This window comes from Electrophorus electricus, chromosome 15, assembly GCF_013358815.1.
Source record: "Electrophorus electricus isolate fEleEle1 chromosome 15, fEleEle1.pri, whole genome shotgun sequence".
NCBI classification, from domain to species: domain Eukaryota; kingdom Metazoa; phylum Chordata; class Actinopteri; order Gymnotiformes; family Gymnotidae; genus Electrophorus; species Electrophorus electricus.
Genome location: NC_049549.1, coordinates 3865960 through 3884645, shown reverse-complemented (window position 1 = coordinate 3884645; position 18686 = coordinate 3865960). Strand labels below are relative to the sequence as shown.

Here is an 18686-nt window from a genome sequence, read left to right as displayed (position 1 = left end):
CTTACGTCCGTAGGATGCTTGTCATCAACTTGATATCCATTAAACAGACCTGGGGGCCACAGCAGGGGGTGTGGACACTATTCATGAATCTAATCCAGAGAGTTTCCCCTTTGTCTATCCCCCCCCCCAACGTCTCTCTATACCAAATACTGGAATTATGAATTATGTGCAGAGTGAATTTCCATGCGATCAGCAGGTGCATCTAATACCAGCCATGGTGGACTATAAGCAGGTGCTAGCGAGCACAACACTGCAACCTTCAAGGCTCGATTACATAGAGCTGCTTCAGCAGGACGTTAAGCAGATACAGGATGTGAGTGAGCTGTTATTACCAAAAAAAAAAAAAATGCTTGTGTCATGAATCAGAATTTCTGCGTCTGGATGTGTTTTTGAATTATGTATCTTAATTCAATGTCTATGGAAGTTAGCCATGACTTTTTTTTTAATTGAGAGAGAGAGAGAGAGAGAGAGAGAGAGAACAATGTAAAACTGAGAAAAAATGCTAACCTGTTTTCCTGGTCCTCGAAAGGTCCTAGAATATTAAATATGGTCGATTGATATGGATTTTTTTTAAGGGCTGCTGCTGCTATTTAGAAAGCAGTGTGGCTGATGGCTGACATGAGACCGATATCGCAACTAAATTTAATTAACGATAATAAATGGAACAAAATTGCTGAATATAAATCACTTATTTAGCTATAAATAGTTATTGCTTAGTAATTGTCTACATTGTCCGTTTGTACTCTCTCTGCAGGACACTATATAAAACACGTACCAACTAAATGAATGTCCACGGGTACTAAAAACAGCAAGGTGCATGACTGTTCTAGTTCAGGCTCTAACCTGTTCATCCCCTTTCTAAAACTGTCCTGAAGCATATTTTTGTATGTTTGTTGACAGACTTGGTTACAAGCCAAATAACCAGTCTAAGCTCTCACATAAGGGGGGGGGTTTGCACACCTGCTCATATCATCTAACCACCAACTAGAGGTGACGATGTGATTGAGCAGAGAGTCTCTCTCATATAGTTAAAATAATTAGTTATTCCAAGGTGATGTACATGCAGAGGGAGAGAGGGAGTGCAGAAACTTATCTAGAATCCCTGTAAGCTTAAAAGGCTTGCTAACATTACAATTGTATTCACATTCTCACTAAATGACATGATTCAAACTAGACAGTAAATATTGTACATGTTAAGAGCGAGAAATTAAGTATAATAAGCTTTGAAAGATGTTAACGTTTCACTGTTTTCGCTCCACTGACATGCACAATTTCACAGCACCAACTGACGTCTGCCCGTAGAATAGCGAAATTGACACAAGGGGGCGCTTTAACATCGCTCCACAGCAGTCAGACTGACTGGGCAGCCTGCGTTGTCCTTGTAGACGTTTTATGATTATCGGCCTTGTGAGCGCAGGCATCATTATATCAAAATGGCATTATCTGTCCGATTATCTTCTAGGTCGATATATCAGTTGCCCACTAATTAGCAGTGGCCTTTGAAAGTCTTTATTCCCATTGCAGACTGTCTTAAATGGTTAAAGATACCCAACCCAGACTGTCTTAAAAGGGACAGGCGTATTCCACCAAATTTCTATTTTCAGATACCTTTTGAGAAAGGGGGGGGGGGGGGGGGGGGGACAAAACAAAATTTCGTTTTCCAAAGTACAAATATTTGTTAAAATATTTTCTGTGATGATTGACTATATGGTATAGATGCAGTAGACAGACATTAAGATCGACTCCTTTAGAGATCTTTTGAAGGGGTTCAAGCTTTGGAAGACTCGGAGGATGCCTCTAGAACTCCCTCAGCCCAGATACCCCAAAGCTACGCCCATCAGTTGATGCTTCCCTACAGTGTCCCCTGCACTCTCTCCATCTCGCCTAGTTTGGGTGGTTACCCAGTGTTGCCTGAACTTGCAATGGTAAGTCATAAAGTTAACCCGTTACTTCAACCTAGTGGACCTGACAACCTCTGGGTCTCATAGCAGATACACCTGCAATGTAAATATAGACTGTTAACCTATTTTGAGAATGCAAAGAAAGATCGTAAGTGACAAATAATGCATTATGTTGATCATGTCAGGAGCACAAGGTCTACCTTGAACTCATCAGCCCTTTGCTCTAAAATTTGTTTAATAGAGGTTATATACAAGCCTGTTTGATTTTGTTTCTCTCAGAGTCTGAGAAAGATATTGTTTGGAAACACATTCTACATCTTCAGCTATGAATGGAAGAAATCATTCTTTAAGTTTAGGAAGCCCTGCTCAGCCCTGTCCTATGCTCTGGAGGCAGAAAAGGTGAGAACACTACTATAAAAGGCAAGTATGACTTCCTGTCAAGTCACGGCCATAGTCCAGTAAAAAAAAAAAAAAAAAAAAAAAGTATTTATTTTTTTTAAAAGCCACCAGTTGTAACAGTACGTATGCAAACATTTTTATTCAAACTTTAAAAAAAAAAAAAAAAAAAAAAAGCAGCAATCCATCACCACAAATAGTTTAGACTCCCTGTTCTTCTGAGATGGAAGGCCATAGATTTTGCATGTTCCATTAATCAATTGCATTTGCCTGCCCTTAACATACTGCTAAATACAAAGAGAATACAAAAAGAGAGGCCCCGTTCTATATAGAACCAGCAGCTGTGAAACAAACACACCACTTGTCAGTAACTGGCACAAATGTATATCTCAGTATCCCTTTTGTTGAAACAGGGTCAATGATAATGAACAAAGTTCAAGGGATGCATTTTTTGAGCTAAGTTAATTCTAACCAGACTTGAAATAAGGTTTCTCTATACAATATTGTTCAATCTTTGATTAATGTTGGTATGTACACTTCAAAATATATAAATTGATAAGATATTGTAAAGAAAACATTTACTTTGAAAGAAGTGTCATACAGTTCTATGTACAGCTTTACGTGTTTCATATTTCATGAACATATTTCGTGACAATGTCAGCTACATCCGATTCTGTTTTGGCAAAGGTGTTGATTCGTTGCCAAGTTGATACCATTAGCATTAGGCATCAATTCTTGTAAAATTTAAATTCATTAATTAAACCAGTTCATTCTTTTAAAAAGGTCACTGTTCCTCCATGTTGTAGAATAACAATGTATTAGCAGGAGCCATGGCAACCACAAAATTATAAGTAGTAAGGAAAGTCCATTAACATGGAAAGCAAATATACTATAACTGATATTATAATACTACCATTATATCTAGTTCCATATAAAAGCTGAATAATTCTTCCATAGGGTGGACCCCGTGCTATTCAAATGGCTGTCCAGGCCCATATTATTAAGCACCTGCTTTTTACCCAGTCAGCAGACCCAGAACGCTGCAACATGGAGGCGTAAGTATAGCAGTCACAGACATCAATATACTCTCCACAGCATTTTAAGCTTTAGCACATTCAGAACTGTATTGTGCTTCACAAAGTGCACACAAACTTTAGAATTCTACAAAGTGTACCAATATATACAAAGTCCATCAAGAGTTCTTAAAGAAGTTTAAGATAATTTCTCAAAATTTAAACACAACCATTATGTCACCATTATGACATGGCTGATGACAAGAAAAGCAGGGAGTGAAGTGCTGGTGTGAGTAGCAAACATGGTTTGCTTAAACAACTCAAGAAAACAAAAGTAACAGACCTTCTCCACAATAGCAGGCTAATGCAGGGTATCAGGAATAGGGACCTGTGAACTTCAATAGGGAGAGACAAACAAGTGACAGGTGAAGGGAATGAGCTAATAAGCAGGTGATTGACATCTAGCTAAATGATCTGCGTTTGTGATTGGTGGATATACCCACCAAAAAAAAAAAAAAAAAATGTGACAACCATAATACAAATCTCCATATTGAATTGCTCTATGTATGTGATGTGATTACATGGTGATTTGGGCCACAGTCTCACACAGGCAGCTAAGGTTTTCAGAGTCAGGCATGAGAGTTGCTTTTCACCAGCTACACAACCTAAATGCATAATGGGAAAAACTCACTGATAGGTGAGCTCATTGAGTATTAACAGACCCATGGCAAAACTTTATTTTTCTAATCCAAAGGTGTTCAATCCCATTGATGCTTAAAGTCAAGCTTTGTGGTATGTGATAATTGAATACACCTTAGCTATATCTTTTTTCACTTTTTAAAATTTGATAAACACAATGACATTTATAGGGAATCAAAGCTACCTTGGCTACAATAACTTTATTTATTTATTGATACTTACATGTATCCTTCAGACCCTTAGGCACTATTACGTTTTTAAAAATAGGCCTTACTGCATGCAAGTTATATTTGACAAGGAAAAATATGCTACACACTTATGGACAGCAACATGAACCACTTGCAACGTGGAGCGATTGTGAGGTGGACACGCGTGTCGAAAGGAGTGAAATTTATTAAGGGCAAGTCCAGAATCAGGGTCATGTTCACAGTCCAGGGTCATATAATGAGGGCAGGCCAAACAGATAAATGACCAACATGAATTCTAGACATAATGAGGAGAACAATGAAATAAACACACAAAAAACCAGGCACCAATATCATGACAGCGGCATGAAATATATGCTGTGTGTATATATGTTCTAGTGAGACCTAATTATGTAATACGAATGAGATAAAGAAAACCAAAACAAGGAAATAAAGCGAAACAAAACATGAGACGGTGTAACCGTGATAAGATGCTAGGGAGGGGCCAACTGTGATATCACTCCAGATCATATTTTATTTATTTTGCAAAGAATAAGCACTTGCATTTTATTAATTATTTATATGCATCCTTTCTTATACATTAGAAACAAGTAGATTTTCAGTTGCAGCCATTTCATTACCAATCTAGAACATGATATCTGACATTGCTCATGCACATGCAAGCTCACTGCTGGAGGTGGAAGATGTAAGACTTTTCTTGACTTGGTTCACACTTCTATCCTGCCATTATCATTTCTTTGTCATTCCTTGATTTTTATTACAGAGATGTCTATTCACTGTTTAATGCAGTCTTTTTTCCTTTGGGACAGCCAGAGTAACCCTAGTCTTATTAAACACAACCCCACTGCTATTCTCCATCTGGGTTTTATTCGTTTCTTTTTTTTTCTTCTGTCCTTGTGTATTCTCATTAAAAAAAAAAAAAAAAAAAAAACCCACTGAATTTGGATCCTTCTATCCCTTTTTCATCCCCATATCCTTAAGACTTGAAATTTTGCAGGTATTTAACTTTCTTAAAAATATAGATATTCCACAAAGTGTATCTGCACTACTATTAGCTATACTGGTATTCAACAGCTATAGTAATATATTGTTTTTACAATTCATTTGCAGTAAAGCCATCTTTATTCACTACCCTAATCTATTTTTAAAGCACATTTGAATCAATTAATTGATCAAATAGCTACATAGCATGTTCCAGTCCTTATTTAACCTGCAGTCAACAGAAATAATAAGTACTCATCATAAAGTCAAAGTCAAATGTATTTATATAGGACTTTTTACAACAGTCGTCACAACACAGCTTTACACATGTCCGAGTCCAAGTTTCCAGTTTAGCAAGCCAAGGGCGACAGTGGAAAGGAAAAACTCCCTAGAAGATGAGTCAGAAACCTACAGAGGAACAAAAACTCAAAAGGGGGGGGAGGCATCATCCTCTGGCATACAAGGGACACTACAATAGTAAAAAATATAAACAATAAGGAGCAGAATAAGTAGTGAAAGAGAAAAATAAATAAATCATAGTTTTAAAAAATCCAATCAATCAATGTCTAGTCCGGTTTTCAGTGTCTTGTCCTACTCCATTCCTCATGTGTGCATGTCCGAAACAAAAGACCGTCCATCAGTAGAGAAGTAGTTGGCTGAAGTGGAGGTGTGGTGGGTTACAGCAGGGGACATCAAGGGGTGGAGTCTTGGCAGCTGAGACGGGTTGAGGCTCAGTAACATCATGACATCAGGGTTAGGTGTACCTCAGCAGAAAGAGAGACAAGATTAGGCATGTCCAGGTATGAGGGTGTGTAAATTATAGTTCCCTAATGTGGAAAGATGGACTCTGGAAGATCTAGCTATGGCAGCACAGCTAAAAGGAAAGAACAAGAAGGAACCACAGGCATGAGGGCACCCTGGAACATCAGCACTCCGCTGCTGTCAGTCAACAAACTTGAGAGACAAAAGAGAGGTGAAGTGACAGCATCATAAAATCCCAGTTTACCATAACTCTCAATGCCCATGGACCCCCAGATCTACACCTTTACCCAAGATGGGTAGTAGTTAAGAAAATGCCTGACTGTAGAGATAGGTACAGAGACTGTGTCTGTGTCTTGAACATTTACAGGAAGGTTATTCCATAGTGTGGGAACTTTATAGGAAAAGGCTCTGCCCCCTGCAGTAGATTTTCTTATTCTTGGTAGTAGTAAAGAGCTGCACCTTTTGATCTAAGCAGACATAGTGGGTCATAATGCACTAGGAGCTCTAAGGCACTGTGGGGCAAGACCATTCAGGGCTTAGAAGTATTTTATAATCAATATGAAATTTTACTGGGAGTAATGTGATAAAATTTTCTAGTTCTTGTAAGACCTCTGCTGCTGCATTTTGAACTAGCTGGACCTCGTATAGGCACTTACTGTTACAGCCTGATAGTAAGCTATTAGAGTAGACCAATCTGGAAGTGGTAAATGCGTGGACCAGCCTGGAAGTGGTAAATGCGTGGACCAGCTTTTCTGCATCATCTGAGGAGAGCAGGTTCCTCATCTTTGCAATGTTCCTGGGATGGAGAAAGGCGGTTCTAGAAATATTATTTACATGAGCTTCGAACGAGAGACTGGGAACCATAATCACTCCAAGACCTTTAACTGTTAGAGAAGACGTGACTGGGAGACCATTGAGGTTCATTGAGTAATTAGAGAGTGAGTTTCTCAACATCCAGTGTCTGTCGCCCTTTATACATTCCTCAATAATACCAAGATGATATTTGTCCTGTGGTTTGGCTGAGACATATAACTGAGCATCATCAGCATAGCAGTGGAAACTAGCACAGTGTTTATATATGCTACCTAAAATTATACATCAGGAAAACTCAGGGGCCCAGATAAGTTTATAATAACCATCCATCAACAGAGAAGTTCTGTAATGGGGCAGCAGGGCTGTCCAGTTATCAGTCCAGTGCAACACCCCAACAGACTGTGCCACTGGTGGACACTCCAGGAGCACTCCAAGGCCTTTTAGATGCACCCAAATGCAGGTTATGTGGAACAAGGAAGGAGAGTGTAGAAAGTTAGGTTTAGGGGAAGGGGAGTATAGAAGGGAGGTGAAAGCCAGCTGAAAAGACATAACTGGAAAGGGGTTTGAACTAAAGGAGTAGGGGCTCAACAGCACACTCTGCCCTCTGTACTACTGGGAAGGAGAAAGTAATTTGAGTACACCAGGTAGGTGAGGGGAGTGCTTGGTGATGACAATAGGGAAAGAAAGAAGCTTTGGTCTCACCCAACCAGAGAGAATGTAACTCGAGGGAAGAAAACCCCAGAACAAAAAACAAAGAGGCACCAAGGTCACTTGACTTGTCCAGGACAGGGGTCAAACCAGGTTCCACACTAGTCAGGAAGCTTGACTCTACCAACTACGCTAAAGAGGAGACAGAGTGAGAATCGTACAAAAAACAACTAACAAACCACTGTAAGACCAACAAGGGACAGACAAACAAGTGTTAAACAGATGATTCATGTAGGGATACTGCCTGCAATAGTAGATCTTGAGAGAAAAAACTGATAGTGAAGGGATCTCTCCCCAGAAGAAACAAAGAGACACAGATACAAAGGAAAACCATGAGATAACAGGTAAGAAAGACAACAGTAGATTCTTGCTTGTTGAGACCATTCATACATGACTACCAATTACCAGTGCGCTTCACACATATATTGCACACACCAAGGCTTCACAAAGAGTCGCCTTAATATCAGCTGTTATATAGGAGTGCAGCCACCTGAGGGAGATCTGGCTATACGAGCACTGATTAATTCCTGGTTTGTGGCTCGTCGCCTCCCTCTGGTGGCGGACAGCTGGGATTGCGAGACTTCCGTTACAAGTTCACAATAATCCCCAACGATAGATAAATTCACTGTCTATTACACATGCACCATATTGCCAAAAGTATTCGCTCATCTGCCTTGGCACGCATATGAACTTGAGTGACATCCCAACCTTGATCCATAGGGTTTAATATGATGTGAGCTATACTTGTAACAGCTATAAAGTCCTCTGGGAAGGCTTTCTTAGGAGTGTGTTTATGGGAATCCTTGACCATTCTTCCAGAAGCACAGTTGTGAGCTCAGACACTGATGTTGGATGAGAAGGCCTGGCTCACAGTCCACACTAATTCATCCCAAAGGGGTTCTGTCAGGTTGAGGTCAGGACTCTGTGCAGGCCAATCAAGTTCTTCTACAACAAACTCGCTCATCCTTGTCTTTAGGTGCATGTCATGTCGGAACAGGAATGGGCCATCCCCAAACTGTTCCTACAAAGTTGGGAGCATGAAATTGTCCAAGTACAGTTCTTCTGGCAACCGCCAAACCCAGACATGTCCATTGGATTGCCAGACAGAGAAGCGTGATTCGTCACTCCAGAGAACACGTCTCAACTGCTCTAGAGTCCAGTGGCGGCATGCTTTACACCAGTGCATCTGACTATTTGCATTATGTTTGGTGATATAGGGCTTGGATGCAGATGCTCAGCCAAGGAAACCCATTCCATGAAGCTAATCCGAAGGCCACATGATGTTTGGAGGTCTGTAGTGATTGACTCTGCAGAAAGTTGCCAACCTCTGCGCACTGTGTGCCTCAGCATCTGCTGACCCCGCTCATTTCATGGATGAATTGCTGTTGTTCCCAGTCGCTTCCACTTTGTTATAAAGCCCCCGACAGTTGACTATGGAACATTTAGTAGCAAGGAAATTTCACAACTGTACTTGTTGTACAGGTGGCATCCTATCACGTTACAATTCACTGAGCTCCTGAGAGTGACCCATTCTTTCGTTTGTAGAAGCAGTCTGCATGCCTAGACGCTTGGTGTTATACACTTGTGGCCATGGAAGTGATTGGAACACCTGAATTCAATTATTTGGATGGGTGAGCGAATACTTTTAGCTATATAGTGTAACTATTTTTGAAGGTGTTTTCAACCACATATTTACCAACAAATTCTTACATCATGTATACATATAGCATAGTTTGGATTGGCAAATAGGTTTTGTCAATCAACAAATAAAACAGGCAAAATATCCTGATTTTTAAGTCATTTGTAATAAATGGTTTTAAAATATTTTTTTGTTTTATGTTAATATGTCCAGCAGCACCATTTTATATGTGATAGTGGGGTTAGCTCTGTGATAAGGTTATCCTGTATCAGTGATGATTGTGTATGATGGGGGTTAACTCTGTAATGATACTTCATTGTTGTTATCCTTGTCTTTCAGTTTGGGGAAGGTGAGTGAGAGAGAACAGGAAAATGCTCTAGCTACTGCACTAGCTGACATATTATGGAAAGCTGGTGAGAACTGTACTGCCACTGTTGCCTTGGTTACATCAGAGCACTGTTTTACACCCTGTCTAGACTACAAACCGGACAACTTCACAGAAAGGGTACTTTTTTTTTTTTTTTTTTACCTCTCCATGCCAGTGTCTTTCAAATAGCATGTCTGAGTTGTATAAACCCCTGAACTGTAAATATGATTTTGAGCAGGTTGCTTGAGTCACTCTCATTTTTTTTAGTTGCAACTTTTTATCTTCAAAAAGAAAGAAAAAATGAAGATATTCATTGGTGAACATATTCAATGTGTGAGTATTTTAGAAATATATTTTATGATCATGTTCTTAATCCTATTTTTGATTTTGTTCTTTAATTACAATATTTGTATTTATTACAATATTTGTAATATTTATAAAAATATTAAAAGTATTGCTTTTTTACAATATTTGATGCAATGTTTTCTAGCTGAATGCAAATAAAATTGTTTGCTTTCTCAATTAATTAAATTAATAAATATCCAATTTTTCTTGTTAAGTTCAATGAGGAGGGAAGCCATGGGGTCATCCTTTTTCTGTATAGCCTAATCTTCTCCAGGTCCATGGCTCGGTAAGTCATAGTACTTTACTGCTTGTGACTGACTCCCACTTCAGATCTGCACTAGTGCCTAAACGTCTGAGGCCATTATTGAGAACTTACCAAAAACAAGTACATTTTATGCAGTAGATTACACAATTACTTTTCAAACTGAAATACATCTGAATATCCTGTTCAAACCATTGGTGTAATTTTTATTTTTTTATTTTATGTGGTTACCAGAAACTTGATTAGAAAAACCTTCCTAATTGTAGGTACAATTAGTCTACAGCCTGTCAGCTGCCTGCACAGGTTGTCTTAGCTGAACCCCCTGCCATCATGTCAGGAAAGGTCTGATATTTTAAGTTATAAATCTTTTCGTAATATTTGGCTAAAGTGTCCTCGTGTTCTGGCTGTTGTGCATAAATTATATGTTTGGAAGAAAAGTCTGTTATAGGACCCTAACCCTAACCCTGCCTTTCCAGTACTGGCCTGTCAATTATGTTGCGTATCCACATCTTTAAAAGGAGATTCTGCATTTCTTTGGCTGTTGAGTTTCAACAGAGCTGTAGCTGACTTCTGCAAAAACAGCCATTCCTTTAGTGCTGCATAAGCAGTGGTCATATGACCAGAAACTGCCCACATAAGCTGTAGTCATGTGGTCAGAAAATGAACATATCTGATGAATATTACACTCTTACAGAGATTTAATATAAGTGCATTTAATAAAGTCTCTGAGTGTAGTGATAAGGTTATGGTTAACCTTAAGTCTAGAATGTAGCTGTTTCTGTTAAAGTGGCTGGTGAACGTACATATAATGCAAATGGTAACACATATGCTCCATCAAAGTTTTAATTATTGTTTTCTCCTAACAACACTTTGTGTTAATGTAATTATTATGGGCCTCTATACATGAACACTACTTCCAGTACTTCTGAAGAATGTTTGTTGAAAAATAATTTTCCAGCTTTGTGTAACAAACAACTTAAAACGCCTGACCTTCTGACCTTTAGCAGTTCCGGACAGTACTATCTAAAAGAATTACATATAGTTCCATAATCCAGTCACATGGCTTGCCACCATTTTAACTTTAGCAGCAATTTTGTGTAAAAAAAAAAAAAAAAAAAAAAAAAAAGGAATAAATATTCATAATCAGAGATCATTTATGTTTCACGACATGAAACTGTTCAAGACATGTTTAGTCTTTTATTTTAATTGGTAGCAGGGCTGTCAGACTACCCCCAGGTGGACTCTCTATGGGGGTGGAGCAGAGAAAGGGAGAGGAGAAGAGGCAAAACCGAAAAGGAAAGCAGGTCACAGGAACAGGGTTTGAACGTAGGGAGTGGGATTAAGAGCACACAGCACTGCCTGCTACTCTACAGTGAGAGTGAGGGGACTTGGGAGTGAATAACTTAGTAAGAGAAAGTATGGGAGTGCTGAGTGGAAACAGTAGGGGAAGGCGCTCACCCAAGCAGATGGGTTGGATTTGCAGGTGATCAACCTCCTGCCACTTCTAATTAAAATAAAGTAATGGAGCAAAGCCCCAGTAAACTTGTGTGATTCAGGGATCAAACCCAGTTCTACCCAACTCAGGGACCCGGCCTCCAATCTATGGATGGGATGAACTAAACAACTGAGACGGAGACAGACAACTGAAAGACTAAACCCCAGAAGAAAAAAAAAAACCACATTAGACAAACACAACAGAAGACTGTCTCTCATAGAACAGTGAGAAATGAAAACTGGAGACTCTTGATAGAAAATTTCCACTAGAGAAATACCAATTACCAGCACACTAAGGGCACATGTATCACACACCAAGACTTCACAAAGCATGTTCTTTGTGAAGCTGTTTTGTAAAAGGCCACCTGTGGGAGATCAGACTGACAAGTACTGATTAATTCCCAGCTCACGCCCACCCTCCTCTGGTGGCAGCCTGATGGCACTGAGAGCCGCCCGTTACATTTAAACCTAGCTAATAAAAAAGTCTGAAATCTCACTTCATTCCGTTGTCATACTTTCATTCAGCGAACTGCAATACATTTACTCAGTGCATTGTAATACAGAAAATGTTTCAACAAAGTAATAGATGTGTAGAAGTCATAAAAAATATAAACTAGTGTGGCAAAAAATAAATAAATAACGATATGTACATGCTAAGCCTGCTTTCATTTTTTTCCCATTTATCCAAGGTTACAAGAAGACTTGGATCTCACCACTACTCATCTCTTATACTTCAGTGTGGGGAACTTTGTTTGTCACCAGGTAGATAAAGTGTGTTTAATGGGGGAAAATCATCATATAAATGTAGCATATAAATGATGTATTGTGTGGTATATTGAAAACAGTTTCATTGCCAAATGTAATAAACTAATCGGATAAAGATGTTTAAGAAAAGCAAATTTTATGAAATGCTTCTCTGATTGAAATCCTGCAACAGATGTTATAATTGTTCTTATCCTCCTCTGACCATGCCAAGTAATAGGAGACATATTATCTGTATTCTTTAGGCTCTTCTAAACCTGTTGTTGACGGGCCGTGCCAGTCCTAATGTCTTCAATGGAAGACAGTTGCATGATGAGCATGGTACCTCACTGGTGCATCCTCTCAATGGTGTTCTGACCCGCGGTGACGTGGGGTACCTATACTGGAGCCGAGAGCAGACAGAACACGCTGCAGAGACTGTGGTATGGCATCTAGCCATTATACTCTCTGTATTTTCTGTATGTATGGGTAACAAAAAACTCAGGTCAGGGCAGGCAGCAGAGGTCCATGATCATAGAACTCTGCAAAAACAGAAATTTCCTAACACTGACCGCAATTCTACATCTTATCTGTCTGTTATATTAGGTTGGAAGTATGCTAAAGACCCCAAAACTACCTATTTGGGTTTGCAACATCAATGGCACTTACAGTGTTCTGTTCAGTACTAAACGATCTTTGCTGTCCGACTGGAAGATGGAACATCACTTTCACCTCTGCTTCTATAATGGCCAACCAAGTCAAGGCAATACTACAGTGCTTACCATAGGTAAGGTTATTCCCATTATACATGATTTAATACAGCTTGACAAACTGAGAGCAATTGCTTTCATTTCAGTAATGACATCTGTTACTCAACAAAGCAGGCAATGAGCACCTGTAGTATTGTAAATGGTTAGAATATCAACAGACTGTTATAGTTCTGGAAATGGTAAAACAGAGGATCGACAGACTGTTGGTGTCCTTATGTTCTGACCTTGCTGGACCAAAACCTGCCAGAGACTTTGGTAGGCAGCTCAGAAAGAAGGAGCCAGAATGAGATAGATTAGCAGTGCATTGAAGGAGTCAGGAGACAGAAAAGGGTCAGATTTTTGCTTGGATTCTGAATGTTTGGTTTCAGATACACATTCCCATCACTGGGAGGCCAGAAGGGGTGATCATGGAGACCCAGAGAGGAGGTTCCCCTCAGTGGAGATGACCATCCGGACAAAGTGGGAGGGAGCTGCAGTTGATTGGAATGGGACAGTGCCATTTTTCTGAGGAACTCTGAACCGTTCAGATGTCTTGTAAGAGCATGCGCTTAATCAGTTAATAGCTTTTTATACAACACTAAAAGCTACTTTTTGATCTGTTATGAAAAATGCATTACATTTCTAGATTACTTTTTTTTTTTTTTGCATCACTGAGACAGAACAAGTTGGACCCTAAGTGACCCTGTATGTAAACAGTTTAGAAGCAGTCATTTTGTGTTTTGTTTCCGTTTGTTTATATACCCTTCATCAGAAAGGGTAAATATTACCCATCACTACATGGAGCCTACCGAAGGGGAGAGGTTGTTTTCCATATTGGTAACTAAAATTTTTCCTTATTGGTATTCTAAAAGATAAAAACTAAAATCTAAACTTAAGTCTCCATCTTATCTGAAAATAAGATATTGCAGAATTATAGATATGGATAGTGTTAACATATCTCTTATTTGGAAATACCTGCTGCAAACAAGCTATTTCTATTGTTAGCTGATCCTATGAAGAATAAAATGGCCTCCTGCAGAATTGTGAGAATGAGACATTTGTGTGCTTTTAAATTCAAACAAATCTATTTACTCAATCAAAAACAACAAATAGCAGTTTATTTAACTCAAAAACCTCTGGCCAAACAAATTAGCATTTGTCTGTGAATGCTCTTAAATTCTCATAGCCTGTGGATGCTGTTAAATTATCATAAGTGTACAATGAAAGTTTGTGGGTTGAGTTAGTTACAAATTAAACAATTCTGCCATCATGCCCTGTTAATATTAAGTCTTTTTCTTTCCAGAGTTTGTTTCCAGAGTACTGAAAATGGTAAATTTACATCACTTCAGTTCATTGTCACTGTCTTTATAAAAAGGCTAAACTGATATAAACAGATATGACATCAGTGGCTATTACAGTCTCAGAATGCATTATGAAGAAAACTTTTCATAGAAAAAAAAAACCCCAAAAACAACAGCATGAAAAACTGATTTATAGAGACATTATTATTAATAGGATTTGTCCAGACAATGTCTGCTCAAAATATTACTTTCACTAGGAATGTTTCTGTAAAACAAATGTAAAATGTTAGTTTTGATGTATGATAAAAGCTATAACAAGAGCTTTTATCAATCTGTATTTCCTTCTTTATTTTCTTTTACACTGAACCTTTTACTTTTACTTTCTTTGCTATTTTTTCTTTATTTTTTATTTACTTGAAACTGAACAAATGCATCTTGCATATCAGCACTGAGCTGATCCTGGGGTGGATTTCGGCGATGCCTAATAGCAACTTTAACACATCCTGCCTTGGTCTCACACAAAGGTCTTGTAATAGGAGACATGCACAAAGACAGTAGCCTAGTATTTTGGCATAATATCCCATGATTACTAACTAAACATGTATAACTATAAGTGGCCCAATAGTGGAATATCAGATGATACTTGCAACGAATATCATGGCATGCCATTTTTGCTTGTACAAGCACTATTTCTGCTTAACCCTAACCCCAACCACCCAATGCACTTACACGAAAAACTTAATATAAATCACTGATTTGTCTTTTTGTCAAGTGCAACGTTTGTGGACAACAGGGTGTTTATGATAGGTGTTGCACTCCAAGCTGTTTTAGTAAGATTTTGTGTGTGCCAATTGTTCAGTCCACAGTGAATTCTCCCTTTCTCATTATACCCATCTGTAATACAGTCCATACAAAGCTGATTTTATGAATAAACCCAGTTAGTAATTTAGCTTTTTAGAAATTCATTACATCTCATAAGGATTATACTGTAAATTATTTTAGTCACCCAAAATCTATGTTGAATAAAAGCATGCCTATTCGTTTACTCTCAGATTATATGGAATCCAGATTATATGAATATGTAATTTGGAAACACCCTCAACTCTACATGCACCCCAGCCCAATAATCCTGTGTAATAACAGAAGACCAGCAATATTTTGCAATGGCAAGAAACCAGTATGATAAAGCCTTACATGTTTGACATTCAATGATGGCTACTTGCAGATGTGTCAAAATCGACTTATACGGTCCAGTATCTAGGCAGGCAAGCTACCTAATATTAGCTTCATTAGTTAGGTAGGTAGTTAGACTAAGATTTCAATGTATGATTAGAGCATGTCTTGCATTTGCACATGAGAACATGACAGGCTTAAATTTCACGATGCCGTATTTTATAATAATAAAAAAAATGCAGCAAGCCACTGCACTTTTCACACTAACCACTGAGACTTTTCACACTAAACCAGCCTGAAAACTCAAAACGGTTCCTTTGAAAGAATATAAAAACCAATCTAAAAACATTTCTGAAGTTTAGAGTGACTTTAAAGTGCAAAAAAAGTACACACATCTGTTATCTGTATGATAAATGGCCACAAGAAGGTAAAAATGATAAAGAACAGTTAATTGGCTCAACAATTCCACACTGGTGCATATCTACACCAGACTAAAACACACCTCCTTCAAACAGCTGTGAATATGTGTTTTTATGTAGTTTCCCTATGTATTGCCACATAATTGCAACAGTGTTGCTAACCATAGCTTATAGCTAGGAAGTAGACAATCTTGTTGCATTGTCACAGAATAACAATAGCGATTACAAGCATAATATGAAGCAATGTGGCTAATTTATCATCTTTGTGCACATCTCCTTTCCTCTAGCATTACAGCAATTTGCAGAGTCCACTGAGCTGCACTGGTTTACAAAGGGAAGTGCATAGTTACATAATATAAGATAAGATACTATCAAGACCATAAATACTATAGATTAAATGACAAAAGCTTAATCTAAGCTTAATATTACCTGCAACACAAGTTGTCTACGTGAACACAAGAATGACAGTATACCAAAATTACAGCTTCAAAGTCTATTACATCATGCTATATAGAAAGCTTCTAGAACTGAAAGTTATAAAAAATATTTAAAAAATAATTAGTATTCTCAGCTATGTTACTAAATCTCTTGTTCAAGACTGACCACCCAGAATCTCTTCTAGGTTGATGTCTTTCATCCAGTCATCATTGCCTGAAGTGGACTTGAGCAGGGAGTCGATGAAGTCCGAGTCTGCATTGATTCCTGGCAATGTGTTATCCCCATCCTGCAGGAAGTCAAACGTCAGCCGGCCTGCCTGGCTGTTCTGGAAAGTACCCGGGCTTTCGGCTGTGCTGCCCACAAAAGTGCTCATGCACCCTTGCTGTTCAGGAGAGGACTGGTTTAGACTGCCGATCCCAGGTAGAGTGTGTATGCGCACATGGCTGGCTCTGGGAACAGAGCTCCTACTTGCAGAGTTTAAGGGGATCTGTCCAGAAAGAGGTGCTACCTGATTTGGTGGACCAAATGGTGGTCTTTGTCCAAAGTGACCATTGGTTTGGTCACTCTGGGGTGTTGCTGTGCTCTGGTGTCTCTTCACATCTAGTACTGGCAAAGTTCTGCTTTTCTCTGGAGCAGTTCCCCAGCTAGTCTCCCTGCTCATAGGGGTGGTGATTCCATCCAGTCCTTGGCCCAGCGGTGTGTCTTGGCTTGCACTTGTCCTTGAATGCTGTGTAGTCGACACAATGCCTGATTGAAAAGTGACAACCTGTGTGTTTGATCCCTGAAACTGTGGTTTGTTTTGATGTATGGCAATTTGGACCTGGCTGTTAGGTTGTTGGTGCAGTTTGCTTGCACAAGTTTGGACTTCTAGCGGACTTGAATGTGGATCTGATCTAACATGGAACCTTCGGTCTCCAGAGTTGGGCACCACTTTCACTCGCTGGCCATTATGCATGTGGCATGAGAGGGCCTGGATATGACTCTGATCTGAGCCATTACTCATCACTGGGGAAGATGTCAGACCTGTGCACATAATAGTGTGAGAAAGTTTGAAATGCTCAGTGAAAATGCACTTTCTAATTTAATAAGAATGCTAATAACCACTGAAATAGCTTTATTGAAATGGATCTTCTATAATGCTTATTAAGATTGTATGAAAAATTAAGAACAATAGGTCACAATTTTATTTATTTTTTTAATTTACTTACTTAATTAACATGATATACAACCCATTCCTTAGTTGGAATAATTTTAGAAACCTGCACCTTAGCTGTGTTGCATTATTTGCATCTGTTCTGTGTGTGCATTTTATCAGCTATATTTTCTAATATGCATAGATCCAGAGGTGTGTATTACTGGAAACAATATGCTTTTAGACTTTGACTGTGACCAGAGTTCCTAAGACTCTTAACATTTTCTTTCAAACATTTTTTTTGGTATGACACCATAGGAAAGCTTCAGGCATGCCTGCAGTACTAACAACCCATGCCTAACCACAGCAATACTAACGACGCAGTGCCCAGTCACTGCTGCAACATGGGGGCTGTTCACTAGTTTTGTCTCGTTCATAGAGGAGCCCTTACGGGTTCCTCACACAGTTACACAGCCCTTACCCCTGTCTCTGCTCACTTGCTGAGCTTTTCGCTGACTTTAAGCAACGGAGTATTTGGTTGTCCATTCTCTGATGGAGTCTGTGTAAAGATGCACTAGTACACTTCATTTAGCCAACACATCAAGCTGAGCTAGCTTCTGATTAGATTCCAGCTATAGCATCATAGTTTTGCTTTGTTGTTCTGGCTAGTTGAGGTGCAGGGTTACTATCTGTGAGATCCTGCATCTCACTGTCTGAGAAGCTGGAGCAATGTCTTGTAATCTAGAGTCATTTGTAGCAACTGGGCTTGCTGCCCATTAGAGTTTATTTAAAGCTAAAAGGGCCTCAGCCTGCTGCTGCCTGGTAGCCTATGGCTCCATTATTCCCAGAAAGGACTTGCATTCCATATTTTGAAAAATAAAAATAAAATTGCACTGATTACAATGTCTTTGATGTGTCCCCCTCTCCATCTGCCCCCTGAAGTGTCAGTGTGCGGAGCAGAGATTAAAGGCTACAGGAATAAGCCCTTTTCCCACCAAATAGAGCTACTCAAAATTGGATGTATGCAGCATGCAAGAGTTCAAACTCTCACCCAGAAGAGGACACTAAACTGTGCTATTAACCCTAACTCTCCACATCCATACTGCCCACATTATAGTCCAGACCAGTGGCTACACTATGGATCATG

The 18686-nt window shown here is 39.1% G+C and overlaps 2 protein-coding genes across 4 annotated transcripts in view; one reads left to right on the top strand and one right to left on the bottom strand.

Moving 5' to 3' along the window:
* Positions 1-214: 214 nt before the first annotated feature.
* Positions 215-13751, top strand: mindy4b (MINDY family member 4B). Its single transcript, XM_027027670.2, has 11 exons — positions 215-313; positions 1752-1925; positions 2181-2300; positions 3255-3352; positions 9458-9623; positions 9753-9818; positions 10046-10116; positions 12276-12348; positions 12594-12770; positions 12934-13114; positions 13466-13751. The coding sequence occupies exons 1-11, from the start codon at positions 215-217 to the stop codon at positions 13603-13605; spliced, it is 1365 nt and encodes a 454-aa protein (XP_026883471.2). The 3' UTR covers positions 13606-13751.
* Positions 13752-13861: 110 nt separating this feature from the next.
* Positions 13862-18686, bottom strand: part of zmp:0000001236 (mastermind-like protein 2) — a 42418-nt gene continuing 37593 nt past the window's right edge. For all 3 annotated transcript variants that reach the window (XM_027027671.2, XM_027027673.2, XM_027027672.2), the window contains one exon: positions 13862-17430. In XM_027027671.2, the coding sequence (XP_026883472.2) occupies positions 16562-17430 (869 nt within the window). In that variant the 3' untranslated portion in view covers positions 13862-16561. The remainder of the gene's footprint in view (positions 17431-18686) is intronic.

Excerpts from the sequence above, each read along its gene's own strand:
- mindy4b (XM_027027670.2), top strand. The coding sequence starts at position 215 with ATGGTGGACTATAAGCAGGTGCTAGCGAGCACAACACTGCAACCTTCA. Across the intron at positions 1,926-2,180 it reads TGTTGCCTGAACTTGCAATG|AGTCTGAGAAAGATATTGTT; the intron begins GTAAGTCATAAA and ends TGTTTCTCTCAG. Across the intron at positions 10,117-12,275 it reads TTCTCCAGGTCCATGGCTCG|GTTACAAGAAGACTTGGATC; the intron begins GTAAGTCATAGT and ends CATTTATCCAAG.